This window comes from Physeter macrocephalus, chromosome 10 (assembly GCF_002837175.3).
Source record: "Physeter macrocephalus isolate SW-GA chromosome 10, ASM283717v5, whole genome shotgun sequence".
Lineage (NCBI taxonomy): Eukaryota > Metazoa > Chordata > Mammalia > Artiodactyla > Physeteridae > Physeter > Physeter macrocephalus.
The window spans coordinates 28,922,280-28,949,852 of NC_041223.1; the positions used below are offsets into that span (position 1 = coordinate 28,922,280).

Below are 27,573 nucleotides of genomic sequence, written 5' to 3' on the forward strand. Positions count from 1 at the left end.
AGACATCCCTCATTCTGAGATTTTTAACGTATGAAAAAAGTGGTCATCTTAGAAAATCTGTGAAACAGGATATTTTTCCTGCTGTTTAACCGTGTTGACTTTATAATGGCAGTATTGTACTTTACTTGCACAAGAGGGAGGGAAAATAGTGATATATATATATATATATATATATATATTAATATGTACATTTTTGAAAAACCTTGTGGTCTTTAAAATTGAATACTAAAAAATAGCAAAACCTCTGGGAAAAAATAGGATCATGACAGACCACTCAGCCCATAAAGTATCAATACTAATAAAACCAATAATCATCTAATAAAAATGCTTGCACATTTGGAAAGTTACGTTAACTTCCTAATAAAGATATATTCCAGTATATATGGGACTTTACATTTAACAAAAAGGTGAAAGCTTGATAGAGGTGTAAGGAAGAGTTGAAACTAATGAGTAATGTTGCAAAGGCAAAATACTCACAGGTCTTAGAGAGCTAAGCGGTAAGCATGCACAAAACAGGGCACATGGCCAAATGGAGCCAAGAGGAAGAATGTGGGGCTATCTGGCATTAAAGTACAATTCCAATTACAGTATAATGTTCTATGGTTGGTGTTACTGAACTTTGTATTTGCATTACAAAGTGTTGGGGGGAAAATCTCATAAACCAAAACAACTTGAATGATACCGTCATCATTCCCCTGTTGACCATTTGGTATAAACTAGTTTGTGTTAAGGAAACATGCATTATAGCAGAATAGATTGAATTCTCTCAACTGCTCTTTATTTTTCTTATTCTGTTCTCCTTGTTCAGGATGTCTTCCACCTCTTCTTCAGTTTTTCTGATGTTCTTGCCTTCTTTATTATAACTGCTCTAGTCTTCAGTGATTACTTAATCTTCCGTGCTTCTGTAGCACTTGTCATCTGTACTGCTCATTTGGCTTTTAAAATATGTCATTACCTTTTCTTATTTTGCCTTTCCTGCTAATCTGTAAGGCCATCATTGATTTATACTGTAAATAAATAGCACTTACGCCATGACCTTCGGAGTATAGGTGTTACCCTTAAGTCATAGTATTTTCTATTGTCTATATATGTGTTATCTATACATTTTGAATGCAGTTAGAGATTCCCTTTCATGGATAGTGCCTTCCTGAAAACATGCACAAAAGTCAAATGTGGGAACTCTGAGCAATAGACATACATGTATGTGCTCTTCCAGAAAGCTAAATAATATAAAATCCTTGATAACACCTTGCCTTTAGGATACTGTATTGATGTTTTTATCCTTCTTAAACTTATTATTTAATTTTATTCCTTCGCAATTGAACACATTCTCCAGGACTTGAGTTCAGTGGGCATCCAGTTGACGTGGAAGAGTGAACACTTTGGGCATTCATGATGATTCTCTCCTTTACTCACACGTATTTCGTGTATGATACTCAAGCATATGTTGGCACTTTGATACTTTGTCTTTCTACCTATTAATGAAAAATATAACGCCCAGTTATATATTGAGTAATGACACTGCCAATACTGCAGAGTAGCACAGACTTCTGTCTGAAAGTCAAAGTTAGGTATATGACACTAATATACAGTCTCAGTGTATGATTGCGGTATAAACTGTTTAAAAGTTAAGGCCTATGGGGACTTCCTGGGCGGTCCAGTGGTTAAGACTTTGCCTTTCAATGCAGGGGGATGTGGGTTCGATTCCTGGTTGGGGAGCTAAGATCCCACATGCCCTGTGGCCAAAAAACCAAAACATAAAACAGAAGCAATGTTGTAAGAGATTCACTAAAGACTTTAAAAATGGTCCACATCAAAAAAAAATCTTTAAAAAAAAAAAGTTAAGGCTTATGATTTTGGTCAACTCTTGGGTTCAGGCAAAATTAGTAGTTCTTGGAAAGTGAAAATCTAGTCTGTTTTCGGTATTTTCTTAATTATGCAAATGAACAAATTTGATATGAGGTTTAAAGTATTTGTATCAAAGAAAAAATTTCAGGGAAGATGGAGTAGTAGGCAAGGATGAGATATTAGGAAAGATAATTTTTGAAAACTGTGGAGAAAGTAAGCTCAGTGTTTATGAGATAGAAGGAAAGAAGGGAGACAATTGTAAGAGGCTAGTGAATGGTTAGTAAGGACATTTGTGTAAGAGATTCACTAAAGACTTTAAAAATGGTCCACATCAAAAAAAAATCTTTAAAAAAAAAAAGTTAAGGCTTATGATTTTGGTCAACTCTTGGGTTCAGGCAAAATTAGTAGTTCTTGGAAAGTGAAAATCTAGTCTGTTTTCGGTATTTTCTTAATTATGCAAATGAACAAATTTGATATGAGGTTTAAAGTATTTGTATCAAAGAAAAAATTTCAGGGAAGATGGAGTAGTAGGCAAGGATGAGATATTAGGAAAGATAATTTTTGAAAACTGTGGAGAAAGTAAGCTCAGTGTTTATGAGATAGAAGGAAAGAAGGGAGACAATTGTAAGAGGCTAGTGAATGGTTAGTAAGGACATTTGAGCAGAATTTGGGTATGATATGTTTTGTCTTTGTTTTCATCCATTATAAATGTGGGCAAATGACTGTAGGTGGTAGGTCAGAATCTTTGATTTTTATTTTAACTGTTAAAGAAAAAGTTAATGGGAAATGGCTATAGTACAGCGTTCTTTAATCATTGTATATTCTAGCTGCTCAGTTTATTTACTCACGACGTGACAAACCTTCAGTTGTTGAACCTGTAGAAGAATATGATTATGAAGATTTGAAAGAATCCTCTAATTCTCTTTTGAACCATCAGCTAAGCGGAATTGATCAAGGTATAGTAAAAAGTAGTCTATCTATGTTTCTTATCTGAAAATGATTAATAATCAGTTTACCGGAAATTATCAATTTTATTGTTCATAATAATGATCGTGGGTAGTAATGATATGAACTACCATTATATCTTATATCTTCAAGGAAAATTTACATTTTATTATATTTTGTGAGGACTAGATGGTTAACTGTATGGTTGAAAAATTGTGTGGCTGTTATTTAATAACTGGAATTTTTGATTGAAATCTCCTTAGGAGAGAAACTTCAATGATTTGTTTTCTTTTAGCAATATTTATTGTTTCATAAGCTCTATGTCGTGCTTATGGTTAGATTACAGAAGCTCATTTCCTTGCAAAATGTGAGGTTCCAAAAGTCTGGTTTTTATAAAAGAAAAAAATTTTTAAGTCTTAAGTAATACTGTACAGTGTCCTGATTGGTCACAGTCATGTAAATTAAGTTTCAAGGTAGGACTCGTAAATGGTAATTGCATTGGTTCTGAGTTTGCTTCTTTTCAGTTCTCTTAAACATTTTAACAAAGATATTTTATATTTTGGTTTTTGCCTTTTATAAATAAATTTCAAATATGACATTGTTTCAAACATACTACTCAAGCTATAGATTGATGAACAATGTAGTAGACCTAAAATCACCAGGTATAACAGTAATGCCATCCGTTGGTAGTGAGCAGGGCTGAGCTGATTTGCTCTTTCTGTGGAGTGTGACTTTGTTCTATAAATGTTTTTAAATTGAAAATTTATAACAATTTAAAAACAGGAAGTGGGGAGTATATGAATCTGAGAGCTGATCTTTGAATAAATTGGTAAAATATATGTCAGCTGCTACCCAAATCAAGAAAAATGGAGAAGGCACAAATATACAAAATTAGAAAGCGGAAAGGGAAACAACAGAGAATAAAAAAATTCAACAACTTGGCAAATACATTTGTCAATCTGGATAAAAGTTTGTAGAGGAGCTGCTGTATAAATTCCTTGATAGTTTTGATTATATTTTTAAAGAATGTGTTATAGTTGTCATTGTGGGGGGAGAGGGTAGGAATAAAGTAAAAGTCTTATACTTTCTCTGCTGTGCCTCAGAATGATTAAGGAGGTATGAAATTCAGAGTTATGTTTGAGAATGAAAGTTAATCATTCCCACCTGACATATGTGAGTAATTGCATGATAACAATAATAATGATTGTAGCTAACCTCTCCTAACTGCTTTCTGGGTATTGTTCTAAGTGCTGTTCAGGTAATTGCATAGTTAGTCTTCATAACAACCTTATGAGGTAGGCCAGGTATTGTCTTCATTTTACAGGGGAAGAAAATGAGACACAAAGTTACTTGGCTGAAGTTGCACCAGCTAGTGGCATTAGGATATGCCACTTAGGATATCCTAAGTGGCATTAGGATATGAACCAAGACAGCCTGTCTCTGTATATCTACTCTTTGTGTATGTGTAGACAACAGTTGCTGTAATTAATTAGAAGAGGCCCTGATGCTAGCTATATACTAAGTATTCTGTTCCAGTTTTAGTAATTCATGTATTTATGAAATAGGTATAATTTTTCAAGTTTAGCTTATTAGCCTATAATTAATTTTGGACTCAAGCAAAGCAGAATTACCCAAATATTTGAAAATTTATTTTTAATAATTAAAAAAGGGAGCAATGGAAGAAGTATTAAATACTTCTTTTTTTTTAAAAGAAAGGATATTGCGAGTAGATTCCTTGTTCAGTATGTAAGCATGTAAAAATGTAATGTACAGTGCATTCTGTGAACTGGTTTCACTGGATTAGGGAGTCTGAAAACTTGAGTTGTATTTTGATTACTGCTAAACTTAGTGCCATGATTTTCAGTCCTCTTATCTTTATGACTTAGAATTTGATATAGCTAAGTCATAGAGTTACTGTGAGGATTACAAAGGGTATATATATATATATATGTGTATATGTATAATGCATATATATGTGTTAATATTTTGAAAATTGTAAACTGCTATACAAATATAAATTAATATATTCATGCATTTTTATTTGGTGGCCCCTAGGTACCAGGTACTATTTTAGGATCTAGGGATATAAAGCCTTCGCTCTCATGGAATTTACATCGTTATTGAATGTTACTAGTAATTTTTATAATAACATAGTCATCAGAAAATAAAAATCCTTAAAGATTTTAGACATCCAGATTTAAATTTTTGTGTTTAAAATGAATGTCCAGGGACTTCCCTGGCAGTCCAGTGGCTGGAAATCCATGCTTCCACTGTAGGGGGTGTGGGTTTGATACCTGGTTGGGAAACTAAGATATCCCACATGCTGTGCGGCGTGGCCAAAAAAAAAAAAAAAAAAAAAAAAAAAGAAAAGAAATGTCCATTCTTTCCTTAATCTATTGGATTTCCTAATATTTATGGCATTTTTATGCCAAGTTATCTTGCCCATTTTTAAAGCATTGTTAAGGATGATTTTAGTTGGCTGAGTAGAACTGAAGTTAGCCTAAAATAGAACGTACTCAACAGTTAAGGTAGTAATGCAAGAAATTTAAGAAATATACTTAGTGATTAACTGGGTTCACTAACTAGTTAGAAATATTTTCATAATTAACCCTCCCTTTCTACACACATAAAAAAATCATCAGTATAGACCTCATCATCCTCATTGACTGAAATAGATTTTAGTGTATACAATTTATGCTTTTTTCAAGGATTAGTCAATGTTACTTTGGAGACATTTATTGTAGTGATTTCTTAATTATTGAAATTGTTCCTCTGATAAGGGAAGCTAGGTATATTGTGGATAAAAATAAAATCACTGTAATTTTTGCCAAGGGAAAATGAGTTGAACATCCTACTATAGTTTCAAATCCTTTTTTCAGTTTTGAAGATTGAGGGTTCTTTCATGACACCACTTAGTATAGCTTTTAATTATTGTTGTCTGTTCTAGCTCGTCTTTTTTCATGCCTTGATCACATGAGAGAGGTACTTGGAGATGCTGTGCCAGATGACATATTGATTGAAGCAGTTCTGAAGAACAAGTTTGATGTGCAAAAGGCTTTGTCAGTGGTTCTGGAGCAAGATAAAATGCAGAATTTGAAGGTCAAGAGTGAGGGAGCAATATCTACAGGAAAGATAGCAAAAGGTATGCTTTTACTTGTTCTCTTTTAGTTTTACAGTTAATGCTTTGAAAGAGGCTTTGATTTGATTGAGCTGTTAAGAAAAATGGGCAGAAAATTTTGCATGTTATAATAATTCTTAATTATTATCAATTGATTTTCCAGTTTGTGAATTTTTAGGCTCAATGGCTGCGTTCCCTTCACTCTTTTAAAGCCTGTTTTTTTATTTCCCTGCTTGTTCTTGTAACTAACAGAATATAAGGGAAATAAAATTAGATAACAGCAAGACAGAACACTTTTTGCTTTTAATTATTAGGTTTTTTTTTTAACTTGAATGGGTCAGGAGATAGAAATTAATAGCCGATGTCAAAAAAATCCCTTTATGGTTTTAACATTTTATGAATATAATTTAGTTTTATTTAAATATCCTAAGTATTATAATTCTACCACTCTTCCATTTCATAGCCAGATCTTTAATTTTAAATTTTAGTATTTGGGGTTAAATTTAGCACTTAGTCCACAAGAGAAGGGAACCAATTATATTAATTGGTATGATGCCTGTCAGTAGGAGCATGGTGATTTGTTAACTGGGTTGATATTTCTCATAACCTAAAGACTAGATTTTTGCCATAGCGAAATTGTATACAGTCTGTTACTATGAAATAAGGGTCATTTTTATGTAAATTAAAAATTTTTTTATTTTGGTGGGGGGTGGGGTGCACATTTAACTGACCAGTAATATGAGAATGAGTCTGTAATGTGTCATCTATATTAATAGTTTATCCCAGATCACAGTAGAAATTATAGGGTATTATTTGTTTGCATGTTTTTAATACATTAAAAATACAGAAGATGAACCTAGTTCTTTCCATTGGTTTTTTAAACGTTTTGAATTTGAGACAATCCTGACTATAATTTAAGTATCTTAAAACCTCACATTTATAAAATTTGTGAAAATTAGAACATTGACTAACTTGGTAATTACCTTTGTATATATCAGTGAACAAAGTATGAAGGTCACTTAAGATGGTTAAAGGAAGGTAAAATCCTTTTTTTTTTAGAATGTTCGCTTTTTATTAAATAATGATCAAGTGTCACTTTATTCATGCCATAATCAAAAGCAACATTTAGTAATTAAATGCCTCATTTCATGTTTCCTTTTGGTTGCTGTGACTGTCTTCTGCATATGTGAACCTATTCATCTGAACATTAATGGCTCTTGTAAGGTAAGGAGTCTTATTATCTTCCTCTGAAGTTTCAGCTGATAATGTTCAAAGCTCTTGTCCTCAATCGGCAAACCATTTGGATTGCAGTAGCAAACCCTTTGATTTTTCTGGCCCAGTAGCAAAATATGGATTATATCATAATTCTTCGGTTGTACCAAGTCACTATTTACTCCATAAAAAAAAGAAACTTGACAGACCTAAAAGTGAAAAGAAACTAGAATCATGTAAGTTAACAAAAGAGCTGTCGCTAGCTGACCTAATTGATGATATGCCAAGAGATTCTTGTAAAAGTCAGCCATCAGTCAGATTGTCATCCACAGATAGTCTGGAGAGTCTACTTTCAAAGAGTCTAGATGCTGATTTGTTAAGACCTCATGCATCTGAATGTATTTCCAAAGATGATTCTGCGTTCAAAGGAATACCAGATTTAAAATCCTTGATGATAAAGAGCACAACACCTAATAACTCTTTATTTATTCAAAATAATTCAGTACCTGATTTGCAAAACATTCCAGTACAAAACAGTTTAGGAAGTTTAAATAATCCTTTGCTCTTAACTAGCTCATTGGAAAATACGGCTGTTGGTAATTTAAATGCTAGTAAAATGACTGAAGTTGGAAGTGTTTCTTCAGTTGAACAAAGCACCAAGAATTGCATGTTAAAAAATGACAACTTGCAGTTTTCCCAATGTGAAAGTCCATCCTTAGCTGAACTGTTTCAGGAGCACAAAGAGAACAATCCGAGCCAGTGCTTTACTTTATCTGATCTTTGTAACCAACCATCTGCTAGTTTTACAGATCTAAGTTTGGGATCCTTTCCCTTGTCACAACTAGCAAATCGGTATCAGTCTTCGACTGGAATATCAGAATTAACAGGATCTCTGTCATCTTTGGCATTCTGTAAAGCTTCTCCAACACGAGACCTTGAGAATTTGTCACTTTCTGATTTGATTGCAGAAACAATTGATATAGACAACTCTCAGATTAAGAAAGATTCCTGTATGCTCAGTTTATGTGAAATGAGGTCACCTGGAATAGATTCTAATATCGATCTTAGTGTCCTCATAAAAGCCCCAGATTTTGTTCCAAAACCTGTAGTAGACCAATCAGTTGCTCCAATACCAGGAACTAAAGTTCTAAGTTCAAAGTTAGGGAAAAGTTCCAATTCTTCTGAGGATACTAAGAAAAACAGTAAAGGCTCTCTGACTAGGAAACCACCTTTTTCTGTCTCTTGGACCAAGGCCCTTGCTGCCAGACCTTCAGCTTTTGCTGCAACACTGTGTCTTCGTTACCCATTGAAAAGCTGCAAGCGACGCACCCTTAACCTCTATAAGACTTTTCTTTATAGTAGACAAGTTCAAGACGTAAAGGACAAAGAAATAAGTCCTCTTATAGCAATAACACCATTTGACTTCAAATCAGCATCTCCTGATGACACTGTGAAAGCCAATCAAAAGAAAGCTTTTACTAGAGAATAGTAACACAAGGAAAACTTAATAACTGTTGTAGAGCTTTTTCTTTTAAATTAAAGTCTTTATAGGATTACTTTATATTATGGGATTTAAGTTGTGATTTTTGTATTAAAATTGTCTTAAGTTAGTTGATAACTTCAGTTGATATGTACTTTTGCACTGAAATATTTATTTTTTACTCTGTCTTCTTTTAGTGATAATTGGCTTTAAGTTGATAGCCTACAATGGGTGTATGTTTACAAAGTGCTTATGGAAACTTGATAATGTGAAATCCAACCGCAGCTATTTTTGTTTAAAGCATTCATCTTTATAAATTTTTACAATGAGACATTTTCTTTTATAAAATAATTTTGTGCTTTGTTCTTAAATGAAAATGCCAGCACTTGGGATTATTACGGTTTAGTGATGAAGATTTTTCTTATGATATGTGGCATAGCATAGCTGAGACCGTATTATATTTAGAAATATTAGTGAAATCATTCCCAGTTTCATTATTTTTCTGCAGGTGAGTACTAAAACTTTTCTATTAGAAAATCCTAAAATTTCTGACTTTTAATAACACTGTGGAGGTTGTTAATACATTTTTCATGATAATGAAATGAAAATACTTTTAAGGGACCATGTACATATTAAAGATGGATTAATACATAAATTATTTTTATACATTTTCAAAACCATTTGTCCTAAATGAACACTTTAAAATAAATATATATAAAGTCTTTTCAAGTATGGTTGCATGTTCTTTGAATAGATAATCTTATCAGATTTGTTTCACTTTTTTTTACTATAAGTAATGAAATGTGGAGTTTTCCTCTTTGCTACTGACAGCTTTATGTGCTATAATGACAAAGTTTCAGCAATGGCAGGCCAAATAAGAGCTCTTCTAGTCAGTAGAACAAGTACGTAATTCATCCCTTAAAGCAGTCATCCTCAACTAGCAGTCAGGATCACTGGGGGAGTTTTTTTCAAAACACAGGTACTGTGGTTTCACTCCAGATTTGGTGAAATCAGTCTCTGAGGGATGACACTTGGGAATGTGTATTTTCAAAATGGTCCCCAGTTGATTCTGATGGGTTACCTCTACTTGAGAACAGCTGCCTTAAAGAAATCAGTAGAATGAAAGAAATACTAATGCTAAGGATAACATTGGCCAACTTGAATTTTTAATTTGTATTTTCCAGTAATTAGGAATACCAAGGAATATTGCTAATTAGGAATTTAGGATCTTTTGCCTAAGAAGATGCTGTTTTTATATTATTAGTTATTTCTTGCAGGAAAAAATATATAAAATGTTATTTCTTAATGAGACTAAAATAGCTATATTTTCCCAGTAAAGAAATATTTTTCTCTCACAGCTACTTTACTATGCATTTGATAATTTTTTTTGTTCCTTGTTTATTTTCAGAATGACATTCCAGTCTTTTTAGTTGTATATGATGTTTTTATATCCAGTGTTTTGGTGGGAAAGCTTAAGCCAGCCTATGTCTTCATTGTTCTTGACCAAACACTTTCTTGTGATGTCTTCAGTTTTTGTTTTTAATTGCAGATTTCAGTGCATATCATACTGATGCTTAGATAATATAAATCACAAGTTATATTTTATGCTTGATTTTAAAGTTTGAATTACTCCAACTGCTGATTTTGTTTTTCTAGTCTTGAACCTTAATCAAACATTTTAGTTATTTTGAACTATTAGTCTTTGACTCATCAACTAGGTTTATATAGTGTAGGCAGTCTCCAGTTTAGAAGCGAATTGTATTCTAAGTGTTTGTTTGGAACTGACAATAATTCCTGATAGAGTAAATGCTACACAAGTGGTCCCTTTGCTCATGAATCCACAAATACTTGTTTAATCCATATTGAAGTTGAACAGTGTTACTGTTATATTACCTTCTTTTATAACAAACTAATTTTCAAGTGGAAATATACTTTTTAAGCTATATAGCAGATCTTGTAGAGTGAACTAGATCTCCCTTTGTTGTCTGATCAGGATTGTAACTACTATTTATGAGATTTTTTTTTTTTTAGGGGAAAACGTTTCTGTATTACAGGGTGATAGGGAAGGTAACAATTTTTAAATGTCTCCCTATTTCCGTTTTCACGGCTACTGGTCTGTCAGGCATGTATCTGACATGCGCTTGCACTGTTGACTGAGATCTCTGAGATTCAGAGACTGGAACCAAGAAGACCCACTGGCCCTTCTACCCTTGGCCATTGGCCCTTGGTAGACAAGTGCCTGCTCGTTCACGGATACACTCCTAGTAACAGCAATTGTTCGCACTAAGTGCGTGTTCTACACCAGCTGCTGTTTATTGACTGACTGCTGTCTTGGTAGCTCAGGTATGCTAAGTTTTTTTGGTTTATTTTCCAGTTCAAATACCAGTTTTGAAGTGCAAAGCCATTTTTATTTGCATTATGATCAAGTGCATTGATAGTTTAGGAATAGAAATAATGTAATTATCTTCTAAATGATATAAAATACAAAAGACATTTAAAATGACCATTTTCCTCTTCACTTTTTTTGGTTTTTAAAAGAGCTGGTGTTCATAGATGTTTTTCCCTCTTGCATTGTAAAGTCTTTAGTTGACTTTTTTGGTTATGGTTCTTCTTACCATAAATTGCCAAGAACCAGGGTTTCACTTCTGTACAGAATATTTTGCTTAACTTTTCTTTCTTAATTGTTATATCTTTTTCCTATTTCCTAGTTACTGAACTGGTATTCTAGCCTCTTTTCCTCCCTTTAGCTTTGAATCTTTCTTTCTTAAACTTTTCTTTCACCTTTTTTTCCCCTCATGTAAATAGTAATAACCATTTCCAGTGTGTTATATTTAATTTTTAGTAGTCAGTGGGAGGTCATAGAACTAATTGTCTTACCAAGGATAAAACTAGTCCAGTGCTTTTCTATATGTGGACCATTGCAAATAAACAAGTACACAGTTTATATATTGAGGAAGAACTATGTATCAAGTTTCTGTTTTGTGTTCACACAAGTGTATATTTACTTGTAAAATCAGTTTTGTAGTGACCTAGAAATTGTTTTCTATTACTTTTATAAACAAAGGTAATACTGACTAGACGGGGGGGATTCATATGAATTTCTTTCGTAGTTTTCTTTTATAATTATATAAGGCTCAGTGTATGCAGTTGTATATTGTAATTTTAATTTCTAGGGTGTAAAAGACTTGTTACATTTTGAGAGTATATATACATTTTTGTAAAAGCTACATTGAAATAAATTATAATTCAGAGGTTTTCTAAAATCAGGTGTGAAAACATCACAATTTATCCATTAGGATTTTTTATATAGGCTTGATACTTCAGAGTGGTATTTTAATAATTTATGATGAAGGTGTCTGTAAACAAATTGAAAAACAAGCTACGTGGTTGTGAAGACTTTCTTTGAAGATATTTGTCATTTAGAATTCTTGTCTTCCAAAAGGTAGAATTTTATGTTTTTACTTTTTAGGACTCATGTAGAGACATTATTAAAGTATAGAATATGGTGACATGGGTAATATTGCAAAGATGGCAGTGGAAAGTAAAAGAATCGATAAAACTACACATTTCTGATGTTGACATGCCTGGTTTATATGACTTAAAGGAAAGTGTCATTTTAGTTATAGGTCATGTCCTGAGATGAACAAAGATCTGATTCTCAAATGGGAGGGGAAAGTGGGTACTTAAACACATAATTATATTGTTACAGTGTGTGTAGCATGCATGACATTACACTCTCCAAAGCTGACATCTTTATCTTCCTGATCCAAGCTGCCACCTCCTCCTCTGTTTCCTGTCTTTATAAGCAATATCGCCATCTTCCAGTTGCTTAAGCCAGAAACCTAGTTAGCATCATCCTTGATTTCTCTCCTCATTTACTTCTTATAGCTGATTACCAGTCCTATTATTTCTGCTTTACGAATAAGTAAATATATGTGTGTAGATATATAGTTGATTGTTGTTATTTGTGGTAGTTATGTTTTATAAAGTCATAAATTAGTGAACGAAATATGGGAACATTGACTTGGTGAATACTGAACCATTGTTCCTACAAGAAACACAGGGTTAGGTTCCTGTGATCCTCTGGTCACAACACTTTTGTCAGCCAATCAATACGTAACCTTGTTTTATGTATGTTTAAAGACACTTTATTTAATATATATTATTTATATATTATTGATTGACATTGAACTCACAGCCAGTAGCACTATAACTTAATGCCTAAACAAAGTGTTATCTAACATGCATCTTTTATTTGTAAGGCATATTGCAGCTGCCTTGTGCTTAGGAACACTAAACAGTGCTTCAGACTACTCTTGGGGACCATTTTAAACAGCAAAATTACCAACTAACAGCTCAGTGTGAAAAATGTGGCAATAAAGAGGTCATGAAAAGGGCACTTGCTTATAGTATGAGAGCTGAAACAAGAAGGCAGAATGTCACCTTGTTTGACCTCAGCTGGGAACGTGCCTGTTGGGCTACTCAAATTTTGTCCTGCTCTGCACTTGTCCACAAGAGACTGCAAAATTGTCGAACGTAATGATTTTTAGTGAGTAGTTGAATTCATGAATATGGAATCCTAAAATGAGGCTTGATTGTACATTTTTTGACCCACTACTCTTTGGTCTTATTGCTACTTTTTCTCTTAAAGTCTATTAGCTCTGGGCAGAATTACTAAAATATTTAACTGGCTTCTTTACTTCTCAGTTAATTTTCTCCAAAACAATTTTTCTGCAATACAGCCAGAGTAACTTTTCTAAAATGTAGCTCTAATTTTCTGTTCCCCTATATAAGCCCTTTATTTTATAAGACCTTTTATCAACTGGTTTCGCTTTGTGTAACCCACTACCCAAATCCACCCAAGAACACCTACCTGAGTTTCCTCTGCTTCTATAGTACTTTGCCCTTCCCCCTCCACTTCCCCTCCTGGCAATTAGCTCTTGAGGTTGTAGTTTATATTCACTTTACTCTCCTGAGATAGGGGAACCTTCATATGTACCCATAATTCACTGTATTCCTTTTTATTACCACCCCATATAAAATCATAACCCCCCCATACATATAGTTCCTTTCCTTTGTAACCCTGCTTTATTGTTCCTCACAACCCTTACATCATCTGACATTGCGTGTGTGTACACAGTTTTTATCTGTCTCCCTACTGCTCCCCAGTCTCCCCCCACCCTCCCACGCAATTTCTACGAATGTAGGGTTTTTATGTGTTTATTGCTGTATTCCCAGCTTAGAATATGTCTGGCACATAAATGTAGGAAAGGATTTAAAGTAAAAAGTAAGTCCCACCCTTAAATACTGTCCCACATCTTGTTCCCTAGAGGAAGCTGTAAAACAAATCTGAAAAAAAAAAATTCTTTTATATTCTTCTAGAAACTATTTGCATGTTACACATATCAAATGTATATATATCATTACACAAATGGGAAGATACTAAACACTTCAGTGTCTATATCACTTAGCAAAGTATATTGCAGATCTTTCCTTACCAGTGTATAGAGATCAATCTCACTCTTTTTAAAAGCTGTGTAGAATTCCATAGTATGTTTGTATGTTAAACAGCCCCTGTTGATAAACATTTTAACTTGCTATCACTAATGATCCCAAAATGAACATCCTGTGTTTCTAGAAATTGAATTTCTATGCCAATAAGTATATACTTTAAAATTTTTGGTAAATACTGCCTAATTGTCCTTAATAGCGGCTGTGCTAATTTCCTTCCCACAAGTTTATGAGTGTTTTTGTTCAGATTCTCACAGATAGGATTATCACTCTTTTTGGTGTTATTTTCCTGATAATTGGAAAATATTTTTTTCATTTATTTATGTCTTTAATGAGTGAGGCTGGCTGCTTTCTCACATATTTAAATCTATTTGTATTTCTCTTCCTTAGAACTACCTATTCCTAATCTTCACCCATTTTTCTGCTAGCTATCTTTCATAATGACTTATAGGAATATATATCTGTGTGTGTGTTTAATATATTCAATTTTTATATTTAAATTATAAGAAAATCCTTTTGTTATATGCATGGCATATACTTTTTCTTACTTTCAGTTTGTCATCTTTTAGATCATTATAAGACAAATTGTTGATTTTATTATATTCAAATTTACTAATCTTTTATGGGCTTTTGTTTGAAAGTTCTACTTTACTACAAGATAATTTTAAAAAATTATTTGTTTCTTGTATGCTTGACAGTTTCTCTTTTTTTTAATTTATTTTTTTAAACATTTGAGTGTTTAGTCTAGCTGCTATTAGGGGATAAGGTAGAAATAGAGTTTTTCTGCCAACGTCTTTTCTTTTTTGATGGCTGGATTTGTCACAGTTACCTTTTGTTGTATTATACATCCTTTTTCTTTTTTAACCTGCTTAGAATGCCATCTTTGACATATGCTAAATTCTTCTTTCTCCATCTGTCTTGTCTGTTTTGCGACTCTGTACTATTCCATTTCTTTGTCTTGTTCTATGCCAGTATCAAATTTTTAATTACTGTAGCTTTTTATTACTATTAGGTTTTAAATATTTTATAGGCTGTCTTATTTTTTTTTTCCTTTTTCATAGTTTTCCTGAATTACCTCACGTGGCTCTTTTTCCCACATGAGCTTTAGAAACAACTTATCAAATTACTGAAAAACATCTAGTTCTAATTTTTATTGGGCTGTTTAATGTTATCAAAAGATTTTTGGAGAAAAAAACCGTTTTCATAGATGTAAAAGGCTTTAGCATTACACTGTTAGACAGTAAACATTACATTATTTAAATAGGTTTTCTAGTATTGGTCTACACTGGAACATTTCTAATTGGTCATGGTGGATTATTCTTTTAATGGGATGGATTTTATTTGAAAATATTTTATTTAAAATTGTTCTATCCATAAAATTAATTTACAGTTGTGTGTGTTTGTGTGTGTGTGTGTTGTCAGGTTTTGGTTTCTCGTGGTTTTATAGAGAGCTTAGAAAGTTTTCCTGCATCCTTAAATAGTTTGAAGAGCATTGAAATTATTTGTTTTATGATAGGCATTATCTTTCTCAATATTCTAAGGTCTGTTTTGGAAGCTTTAATTTTCGGAGAAAACTATCCATTTCATCCAGGTTGACAAATGTATTTGTTTAGCATTGTAACAAACATTGTCTTACTATTATTTTAGATTCTTCTATACTGTGGTTAAATCTCCATTCTTATTTGTTTATATTGTTTTCTTTCCTCTACTTTCCCCCCTGCCTGCTTTTTTTCCTCTTGAGTTTTACCTTGTAATTTAATTTTCTTCCCCAAAGATGGGCTCCTAAATTGATCATTAGTTCTACTGGTTTTAATTCATTAGTTTGTGTGTTTATGACCTAATCTCTTCTATTTTTAATTTTCTACCTTTCTGAGTAGAACATTTAATTTAAATACATAAAAATTTTTTACCTTGAAAATTAATATTAATTTTTGAAATTTCAAACACAGATAATAATGTAACAAACACTCATGAACCCACCATTTAGTTTCAACAGAAGGTAACATTTGCCGCACATACTTCTGATCTCTCTCTCTCTCTCTCTCTGTTCTAAGAAATAAATTGTTAGATTAGAATCCAAGTTCTACCCTTTCCTTGTTCCTCCCCACTCCCTTGAAGTTGATATGTGTTGTTCCTATTTTCTCTTGCTTAACTTTTGTCTCGTAGTTATTGTTTTTCTTATGAATACTGTGTTTGCTGTAGCATATGGGTTCTTTTAGAGTTACTGTTATTTTCTGGATAATCCACAATTTAATTTTGATTTCCTTTTTAAGCCAAGAACCTAATTATTCTTTTATTTTAAAAATTTTTATTGGGCTATCATTGTTTTGGAATGTTGTGTTTCTACTGTACAGCGAAGCAGAGTTCCCTGTGCTATACAGCAGGTTCTCATTAGTTAACTATTTTATACATATTAGTGTATATATGTCAATCCCAATTTCCCAATTCATCCCACCACCCCCTCCCCCACTCCCTCTTTCCCCCTGGTGTCCATACGTTTGTTCTCTGCATCTGTGTCTCTGTTTCTGCCTTGCAAACTGGTTCATCTGTACCATTTTTCTAGATTCCACATATATGCGTTAATATACGACATTTGTTTTTCTCTTTCTGACTTACTTCACTCTGTATGACAGTCTCTAGGTCCATCCATGTCTCTCCCTTTTTATGGCTGAGTAATATTCCATTGTATATATGTACCACATCTTCTTTATCCATTCGTCTGTTGATGGACATTTAGGTTGCTTACTGTACTTGCTGTAGCATATGGGTTCTTTTAGAGTTAACTATTATTTTCTGGATAATCCACAATTTAATTTTGATTTTCTTTTTAAGCCAAGAATCTTTTTTTTTTTTTAATCCCAGGTTATGGTGGGATTTTTGTTTGCTATTTTTGTTATGATTACTGGTTTCATTGTACTGTTATCAGAGAATGTGGTCTGTACCTTTTACTCTTTGAAGTTTATTGAGTTTTTCTTTGTGGTCCAATGTAGTTTTATAATGATTTCATAGGCCTCTGTCAAGTATACGAATTCTGTCTTAAGAAACCAAGATATGATATATTTCTGTTACTTTTCAGATTTTTGTAGAGTTCAGTATTCTTACTTAAATTCTGTTTCCTTGATTGGCTATAGGCAGAGAGGTAAGTTAAAATATATGTTATTGCATAAACATTTCACCCTGTACATTTTGATATAAGATACCTGATCTTTCTGTGGATTTGAAATTTTCATTAATATAAAGTTCCTGGTTTGCTTGTTGTATGCCTTTTGCCTTAAATTCAGTTTGTTTAACATTAATATCATGTTTGCTGCTTTCTCTAAGTTTTATTTGTCCATTCTTTTGCTTTCAGTGTTTTGAGTCACTTTGGTTTAGTTGCGTTTTCTATATTTGTGTGTAATTTGGTTTGTCAGAGACAGATAGTTTTTTCCCGTTTATGGCATTGATAGGATAGATGTAATACCTTCTGTCACTTAAAAAATATGTTGTCTTTTATATTTATGTATTTTAATATATGGTCTGTGTTTGTTTTGACTTTGTATATACCCTTTGATAACCTGGAAATATTGTAGTTTATCTTTTTGTTTGTTTTTTAATTTATTTTTTTTTGGCTGCGTTGGGTCTTCATTGCTGCACGCAGGGTTTCTCTAGTTGTGGCGAGCGGGGGCTACTCTTCGTTGCGGTGTGCGGGCTTAGTTGCTCCATGGCATGTGGGATCTTCCCGGACCAGGACTTGAACCAGTGTCCCCTGCATTGGCAGGCAGATTCTTAACCACTGTGCCACCAGGGAAGTCCCTGTCTTTATAATGTAATAACATGTTACCATTTAAAAATTTTGCCAACTTTAAACAGTATGTATGTGTTGATCTCTCATGAAAGATGAAGAAATTAACACACTTATACTTCACCTCCTCTTTATTTCTCATAATTTTTGTTAATCTTTTAAGTTCTTAGGGAAAGTATTTACCTTTACACCTTTTATAATATATTTAAACTCTTATTAACTGAATTAACTTTAAACAGTTTTTTAATGAGTCCTGGCTTTAAAAGTTGAGCTCATCCGAGTTATACTTTTTCTCAAGTTATACTTGACCTCTTCTCTCCCTTTATCTCCTAATAGTTTTAGTCATTATATACGTAGTGCCAAGATTTATAGCATTTTCTTAGATTCTGTACTTAAAATTTCCTTAGTTTTAAACCAACCATAGTTATCTTAAAATTGATTGGTTTCTCATGATTAGGCCTCTGTTTATCTCTTGTTTGACTTTGACACCTTTTCCACCTCTCACCTTCCCCTACCCCCAAAATATACGTTTGAAATATTTCCCAAATCATTGAATGTATGAAAATGATTCTGTGACCTGTATCTGCATTATAAATAATAGTTCTTGCTTCCTCTTTCTTTCCTGGAAGGCTTTGCAGACATTGCTGTATCGTTTTCTATTATTATATGATGCTAGCTAGCCCATTCCACTGCTTCTAGTGTGGCTTTTTTTATTTCTGTAAGTAGTTTTTTTTTTTTTTAATCTGTATTTCTTGTGAGCTCTGCTGGCTTACTTTTCAACATTTTCTTCTGTTGTTTTTATCATCTTTTCTTTTATCGTGTGTGTGTGTGGTATGTTTTTTTGGGAAAAGTGGGATAGAAACGTCTTTACTTTGTCTGTTTAACTGGATATATCTTTCTGGCAGCACTTGATTAGATTAAATGCCCCTATCAACTGTGAAACTAGATTAATTTGAGAGGCTTGTGAAGAATTTCTTTCTGGGTGTGTGATATGACAGACCTTGTTCCAAAGGTTTAGATGCTTAGGTATAATAATTCTACTGTCCATATCAACATGACTTTAAAATGACATACCACTGAACAGTCTAGGAGAAAGTTTCTTTTATTATACTTACTTGGAAAATTTTTCAATATTTTTAGAATTTTGAATGAGAACTTAATATCTGTATGAAAATTAACCTTTTATCTTATAATAAGTTGGAACTCTTTAATTTCTGAAATGATGTATTAAATGTTTATGTGTCTCCTTAACTTAGATAACGTTTTAGTTCATTTTATTAACATATATAATATTGAAAGTAACCATTATAGCAAATACAAATAACCTTAGAATGTGTTATCATATAATTTTGTTATACATTCATATGGGTGAACTGCTAAAAGAGTGTATATTTAGGGGGTAGAATCATGGGACAATCTGTTTTCTGTTGATATTTTCCTTGCCACCTTAAACCTGCCAAGGGCAGGGGGATTCATTGCCAAAACTGTAAAACTAAGTAACATAGACTCTTGGGTTTTTTTCCACAAAAAATCTAGCAATTGAGATACACATAGTATTATTGTTTGAAAGGAAAATTCTGGGCAGAAAAATCTTACTATTTATGGTTTAAAATTTTATGATTAGAAGAGAAACTTGGAAGAGAAATAGTTTTCGACAAAATGGATATTACTGTGTGAAATGAGGTTTAACTCTTTTGATTGCTATTGAGTCTTTTTCTAATGTTGGGTTTATTTTGATTCTTTTAGAAAAATAGTTGATCTAAATAAAAGTAAACATTAAAGAAAACATAGTTGGTCCACAAATATGGAAAAGGAATCATGCGTAATTTAACATTTTGGGGACTTCCGTGGCTGTCCAGTGGTTAAGACTCTGTGCTTCCACTGCAGGGGGCATGGGTTTGATTCCTGGGGGTTCGATCCCTGGTCACGGAACTAATATCTCACATGCTGCGCGGTGTGACCAAAAAAAAAAAAAAAAAAAAAAAAATTAACATTTTATATGGTTCTTAAAGTTGATATTTCCATTTGCCTCACAAATAAAGTAGCCAATAAATGTTTATATTAATCATATCATTAAGAAAATTCATTGTTTAAAAGCGTTGGAGGCTCTGGAGAAACATACTTTAATACTGAACAATTCAGGTACTTTTTTTTAAAAAATTAATTAATTAATTTATTTTTGGCTGCATTGAGTCTTCATTGCTGCGTGCTAGCTTTCTCTAGTTGTGGCGGGCGGGGACTACTCTTAGATGCGGTGCGCGGGCTTCTCATTGTGGTGGCTTCTCTTGTTGTGGAGCACGGGCTCTAGGCCCACGGACTTCAGTAGTTGTGACATGCAGGCTCAGTAGTTGTGGCGCAGGGGCTCCAGAGCGCAGGCTCAGTAGAAAAGGAATAGTAGAAAAGCCTGCGGTGCGCGGGCTTCTGATTGTGATGGCTTCTCTTGTTGTGGAGCACGGGCTTAGATGCTCCACGGCGTGGGGGACCTTCCTGGACCAGGGCTCGAACCCATGTTCCTTGCATTGGCAGGTGGATTCTTAATCACTGCGCCACCAGGGAAGTCCTCAGATACTATTTTTGATAAGATTTGTCTTGAGTAGTATTGGTTTGCTCATACTGTTTAGAAACCTATTATGCATCATTTTCCTTTCCCTTTGAATTTCATCATTTTTCCTTCAAATGAAGTTTTTTCATTTGCAAAAAATAAAACCTAATTTGACATAATGAGGATATAGTTATTTGCTAGCATTGTTTTTCTAGTTTTGTAGTATTAATAGTCTATTAAACAAACGTCATACAGTTTATCTGCATAGTACTATTTGAATATCTGTAAAGTATTATTTGTAACTATACTCAGATGATGATTATCATATTCTTGCATCTCAGTGGCAGATTGTTCCCTAGAGAAGGTACAAGAAATTAAAGATAAAGCAGAGCTGTAAACACTTGGAACAAGATCATTTTTTTTAAAGTTGGTTATTGTGCTGTATTTGTCTCTTTCTTCAGCATTACCTGAGTAACTAAATAGGAGTGATAGTGATGTTAGATTTTTAAGAAGAGATGTAACCTCTTTGTTCTCCCTTCTCTGGTCAAATATATTATGAGATTTTTATCCTTATCCTGGAAATAAAGACTATGATTAATTTGAAAAGTCTGCGTTACAAAGAAAAATTATTACTATAGGATGTTATGAACACTTCTGAATCTATTATGTATGAACTTTTCAGTAATGTACTTAAAATGTATTATTTTGATTTAATCCTTTTTTATATAGAGTTTAAAATAGCTATATTTAGCTACAGTTTTTCCGATGTCCCCTTTTAAATATATTTTTCCTTGAAAAATATTTTCATTAATTTTTCTGTCACTGAGTAATTTTATTCAAGCAGTTAGAAGAATTTTATACTTGTACAGAAAACTTTAGAATTAATTGGCTTTCTGCTTTAAAATTCTGTGGGCTTTTGAAAGGAAGTGGTTTATTTCAGTGAAAAAAAGTAGTTCAGAATGTTCTCAGATATGTCTTAAGATTCTCTTTGTGTATACACCTACACTGGAAAAACTGAAGCATTAATTGCTTAATTTAAAAATAGTTTGCTTTAGACTCTCAAAACAGCTTATCTTCTTCGAATAGCTAGTACCATATAAGAATTGCATGAATGTTAAATGCAGTTTTCTTTTAATCCTAATTACCTTGCTTTTTTTAAAACCATAGAAAATTATAATCAGATTACATATATTTGTATATACTTTCTTGTTTCATTCCCAGGCAATTATATATACTTTTTAATATTTTTTGAGTGCTTGGCATGTGCTAAAGAATTGCTAAGTATTCAGCAAGGGATTAGGATTAGAATGGGAACCGATAAATACAGTTCAGTTTAGCCAACATTTACTGCATGTTCGCTTTTTATCAGAAAAATGTGGTAGCCATTGAGGACATAGATTTAAGCCCCAGACTCTTCCTTAAAAGTTTATAGTAGCCCCTCAGGGGCTAAGTCTGGTTTCATAGAAGCACCAAATATAGCCAGGATGTTTTCCCTCTGAACAAGTTGCCTGTTTCTTTTTATTGGCTATGTGTAAAAGTATTCTGTTCTGGGAGCTGCTACTTCTCAAGGGAAGATAGGGAAGTGAATTAAAAAATTGAATGTAAACTTTGTGTCAGGCTTTGTGTATATTTTATTTGATTATTATGAGAATCTGTGAGGTAGGTGGAAGAAACTGAGGCTCATATGAAATAAATAATTTGTTATTTCGCACAGCTATTAGAGGCACATTGTAACTCAAACTGAGTTCTTTTGAACTTGAACACCCCTTTAAAAAATTTTTTTTAATTTTAATTTTTTTAATTGAAGTATAGTTGATTTACAATATTGTGTTCATCACCCTTTTCATTGTTATATATTACTTGCAACAAGTTTTTATACTATAATAACTCAATCTTATTTTGTATTTGTTGGGGTAAGTATCTTATGGATAAAATTAAATCCCTTGTTAGGGAAACCAGCTTTATCGTTAGTGAGGTACTTAAAAATTACTTTCAACTATTTTTTCTGCCGGTATTACTTACAGACTTTGGCATTCCTATACAGAGAATTGATGTCATTTTCTAAATCCTTGCAAATTAGTGGTCCTAAGAAATGAAGTCCTTTTCTAGTTCATTTAATCTTAAATCACTATGTTGTCTTCTGTTCCTTACTTAAGCAACAATTCTGTTTGATTTAAAATTCTGAAGAATTTAATTTTTTAATAGTTGCTAGCTTGGTGCCGTCTTTAAGCACATGCTTAAATAATAAATAACAGTGTTTATTGAGTAAAGCTAGAAAGTCCAAATGAGCCAACGGATACCTAATCCCATTATTCAGAATTCAGAACTGTTAGCATTTTGATGCATTTAAGCAATAATAGTAGGCAATATTAATGAACACTTACTACACACCAAATATTGTACTAAATTCTTTATATCTGCTATCTTATTTAATATTAACAATAATCACGTAGGGATTTTTATTTTTATTCTAATGTCACCAGGAGGCTCTGAGGCTGAAAAATGGCTAAACACCTTGCCCAAAGCCACAAAACTAGTAAATGGTGGAGCCAACATTCAGAATAAGATGCTTCTAAAGTTCTATCTTTTATAATTTGTGTATGTGTTTCTACATATAGGGAATATTAGTTGTTTTTTTTTAATGGAGCCAGTCCACTTTTTAACCCATTTAACTTAATCATATGCTACAGACTTAAAAAATTTTAACTTTGTTAAATTTTATTTTTAATTGTGGTAAAATACAGATAGCATAAAATTTACCGGGTTAACCATTTTTAAGCATATAGTTCAGTAGTGTTAAGTATATTCACATTGTTATGCAACCAATCTCCAGAACTTTTTCATCTTGTAAAACTGAAACTCAATACTCATTCAACAGCTATCTATTTTCCCCTTTCTTAGTCCCTAGCAACCACTCACAGACTTTTTTGGTATGCCAATAATTTAGGCTTCATAGTATTGTTATTTTATCTAACCAAATACCTATTATAGGAACTTAAGTTTTTCAATGTATTTTTTACCAAAAATGCTTCAGTAAACATTTTTGTACTTTTTGTGCATTTTTTTCAATTATTTTATAAAAGGTTTTTCTGGAGTAGTATTGCTGGATTTTTAAAGGTACAGGCATTTTTAATGCTTTAGTACACATTGTGAAGTTACCTTTGGGAAGACTGTACTAATTTACTTCTTGTATTTAACTGTGAATCATAATAGCATTGATAGTATTAGTTTATAAAGAATAATTATATTCCATGAAAGGATTTTATATTCATATTGATGTTTTCATTCATTAACAGTAGGTAAGAGTCAGAGATCGATTATGCCTTTTGGGTGGGGGAGCTTGTCGTGATGACAGTCACCTTTGTGTCCCTGAAAATTGTACCCATGGTGCATTGTGTGTGCTGTTATAGGTTGGCAGTGTTAAAATACCATTTATTCATGAGACAGCAGTACCTAACTTATAAGTTTCTGTAAGTAAAATAACCCATGTAATGCAATTGGCACAGTGTCTGGCACATAGAGAATGCTCAACAAGTGATAACTGAGCTTAGTTCAAAGAAATAAAGTGTTCTTTTACGACCATCTAAGGAACAAGTGCTATAAAAAGTGATTATATTAAAGTCTAATGCATTGAGGGGCTTATATTACTTCCACTCACTATTTTTTTTTAAGTCATTCATGACGTTTTTGTGTAAGCCCTTTTGAGGGGATTACCTCTCTTCTCAGCCATTTTTAACAGCCTGATATAGATTCTTCCATGTATTTCTTTATTTTCACATAATATATAAAAATAGACACATATACATAGAGGGATTTTTCATTACTATTGTAAAAAAAGGATGTACTATAATTTTCATTTTCCTTATAATACACTGTCAACTGGAGTATTTTCCAATGTATTCTTTTTGGTAATTACATAATATTCCGTGGTACGGCTGTGCTACAATTTATTCAAGATTTCCCATATTGAAGGATATTCATTTTATTTCCAATTTTTGCTTCTATGAACTATTCTGTTTTCAGAACATCTGTGTACATATCCTTAAAAACTAGGGCTTTTGATTCTATCAGATAGATCCCCTGTGGTGGGATTGCTATTTTAAAGGTATACTGTTTGCTTTAAATAGATATGGCCTTTGCTTTATGAGAGGTGTTATATTTCATTTTGGACAATCTGACAGGTAAGAAATTAATGTCTCATTGCTGCTTTAATTTTCATTTCCATGACCATTAACGAAGTTGAGTATGTTTTCATATATTCACTTGCCATTTGAATTTGTTTTGTGAATTGCTAATTATATCCTTTGCCCATTTTTTAATTGGGTTGTCTTTTTCTTATTAATTGAAGTCTTGGTATTATAGATATTAATCTTTTATTAGTATATGCGTTGTAAATAATTTTCCCAGTCTTTTCATTTTCTTTATAGTATCTTTCCAGAAAAATTTAAAAATTTGATGCCATTATATCTGTCTTTTTTAACTTAACAGGTTGCTGTCTTGGATTTAAAAAAAAAAAAACAAAAGAACCTTAACCTCTAGGTTATAAATATTCTCAGTTTTCTTTTGAGAGAACTATTATATGAGTTTTTTACATTTAAGACTTTTAATTCCTCTAAAATTTATTTCTGTGTAAAGTATAAAAAGTGGTCGAACTTTATTTTCTTTCAGAGTTTCATTAGAATTTAAAAGATGCATCAACTTTATGCTCTGACCAGTGGCATGTGGTAGAGTAGAAAAGGATGATAGCTCTCAGATTATTGTTTTGTAATCTAGCTCTTTCATTTGCTATCTGTAAACTTACTGGATTTCTCTGAGATTTGGTTTTTTTCTTTAAAATGGCAAAAATATTATCTATCTCAAAGTATTATGATTTATCCTTAACCCAGCTTGTACCATATAGTAGTCTCTTAAAACAATATTAGTTTCCCTTTCCTTCCCTTTACTAATTGCTTTAAAGTTCATTACATTTGTTATTATGGAGTTATTTCTGGATATTGGATAATATTGGACATTACCAAGTTTTCTTAAGTTATTTAGGAATGACTCTTTGCCCCAATTATGAATTCAAGATGAAGTGTGGAGGTGGTTGTGACCTACTGTATATCTTTTTTTTAATTCTTTTTTTTTTAAATTGAAGTATAGTTGATTTACAATGTGTTGGTTTCAGGTGTATGGCAAAGAGATTCAGTTATATGTATCTATTCCTTTTCAGATTCTTTTCCCTTATAGATTATTATAAGATATTGAGTATAGTTCCCTGTGCTGTACAGTAGGTCCTTGTTGGTTATCTATTTTATATATAGTAGTATCTATTTTATATACAGTAGTGTGTATATGTTAATCCCAGACTCCTAATTTATCCCTCCCCCTTCCCCCTTTGTGTATATCTTTTTAAAACTTAAATTTGTTTAGGATTATTCAAATACAGCGGCCTCTCCCTGTCTTTACAATCATGTTCTTGAAAATCTCAAAGATAGAATTTAGGAAAGAAATTGAAGACTAAGTTGAAATAAGGATTAAGTTGAATCTGTATAGGCCCATGTATGTGTGCACATGTGTGTATTTTACAGTCACTAAAATAAAATGGTGTAAATGACACCTAAATAAAGAGAATATTAATGAAATTTCATGTCTAATTTGATTATTAATGCCAGTTTAATTGTCATCATCTCTTGCTAGGTGGACTCCTTTCTTGAAATTTTCAGCAAGGTTCTTATTAACTCTTTTCCTTATTTCAGCTCATATGCATACTATGAGCCTTTTATTTCTACTGTACCTTTTCCTCTACGTAAATGTTTAGTGTACCTTTTCCTCTACGTAAATGTTTAGTGTACCTTTTCCTCTACGTAAATGTTTAGTGTTTTTCTGATTTTATGACTAGAAGTTGTCGATTCTCACTGCTAGTTTCCACAGTAATTTGGAAGAACACAGCTGCTTGTGTAGACTGTTTGCATTTACATTCTAGTGGAACCACCTATCTGTTAGCTGTGTGCCCTTAGTAAATTACTTAACACCCTGTGTCACAGTTTTCTCATTAGCAAAATTAGGATAAAAATAGTTCTTATTTTTTAGGGTAGTTTTGATGTTAAATGAAGTCTTAAATGAAGCCATTATAGCATTTCTTGGCAGACAGTAGGAGCTCATTATATTTAGATTATTCTGTGTTGTTGAGGAGGCATTTCTCAAATATACATTCTTAGCTTTGCCCGTAATAACATCATGCCGAAGCTTAAGACATGAAGGAGTAACAGGACTTGTTAGGGAGATGCTTAAGGGTAGATAATTCCAGCGATGGTGGTATAGATGTGATCTCTCAGGAAGAGTTTAGAATAAGTTAAAACAGAAGGCCTAGGGAAGAATGGTGAGGAGCACTGCTACATTTGTCTAGTTTTTTAAAAAAGGGTTTTGGTATGTACAGTTTCATTCTGTAAAATAAAAAGGCTTTGTTTTATAGGCGGTCCTATTTCTGGTCTAACAAAATTTTTATTACAGCAGTAGTTAAAAATGAAATATAAATGGCTTTTTTAAAGGAAAATTATTAGTAACATAGTATTGCCTTTATTTCTTAATTCTTGAAGTAGCAAGAACTCTTATTGGTCCTAATATAATTTAAATTAATTACATAGATTATAAAATTTTGTGGCTACTACTTCAAGGCATATAATCCAGCCCAATATAAGGTTGAAATCTGTTCATCAGAAGTTTTTTAATTTTTAAGATTGCCGGCTCAATGATATTTGTAGAAAATTGAAATCTGATCCCAGTGAATATTTTTTTAGGATAAAACATTTTTGTCTTCTGTGTCATAGGAGATGGATACTGCATAATGGATTTGATGAGGCAGTTTATGCTATATGAAGAATGTTTTAAAATGAAAACATAATTCATACTAAAGAAATCACAGTGTGGTTGTAATATTGAAGGAAGTGGTTTATTCTCTGTAGCCTAGTTGGTGTACTTTCTGAATGTACCTCTGGTAATTAGAATTTAAACGTGTAGTCAGATTCAGTGAAATGATTTTCTATTTGAAATAGTTTTTCATTGAAAATTGAACACTCATTTCTTTGAAATTTTGAAAATCTTTTTTTTGTGTGTGTATGCCTGTACTGAAACATTTATAGGAACTATAATGATTG

At 32.4% G+C, this 27,573-nt stretch overlaps 1 protein-coding gene across 4 annotated transcripts in view; it reads left to right on the forward strand.

The window, feature by feature from the left end:
* Positions 1-27,573, forward strand: part of HBS1L (HBS1 like translational GTPase) — an 83,209-nt gene that overhangs the window by 9,356 nt on the left and 46,280 nt on the right. For 3 of the 4 annotated variants that reach the window (XR_008618342.1, XR_008618343.1, XM_007105988.4), the window contains exons 3-4: positions 2,676-2,804; positions 5,741-5,935. Coding sequence is in view for 2 of the 4 variants with exons in the window: in XM_007105988.4 (XP_007106050.1) it covers positions 2,676-2,804; positions 5,741-5,935 (324 nt within the window). In the remaining 2 variants the exon portion in view is untranslated. Of the gene's footprint in view, positions 1-2,675; positions 2,805-5,740; positions 5,936-7,140; positions 8,628-27,573 lie in introns of those variants that run through there. The other variant, XM_007105989.3, reaches the window with a different exon arrangement.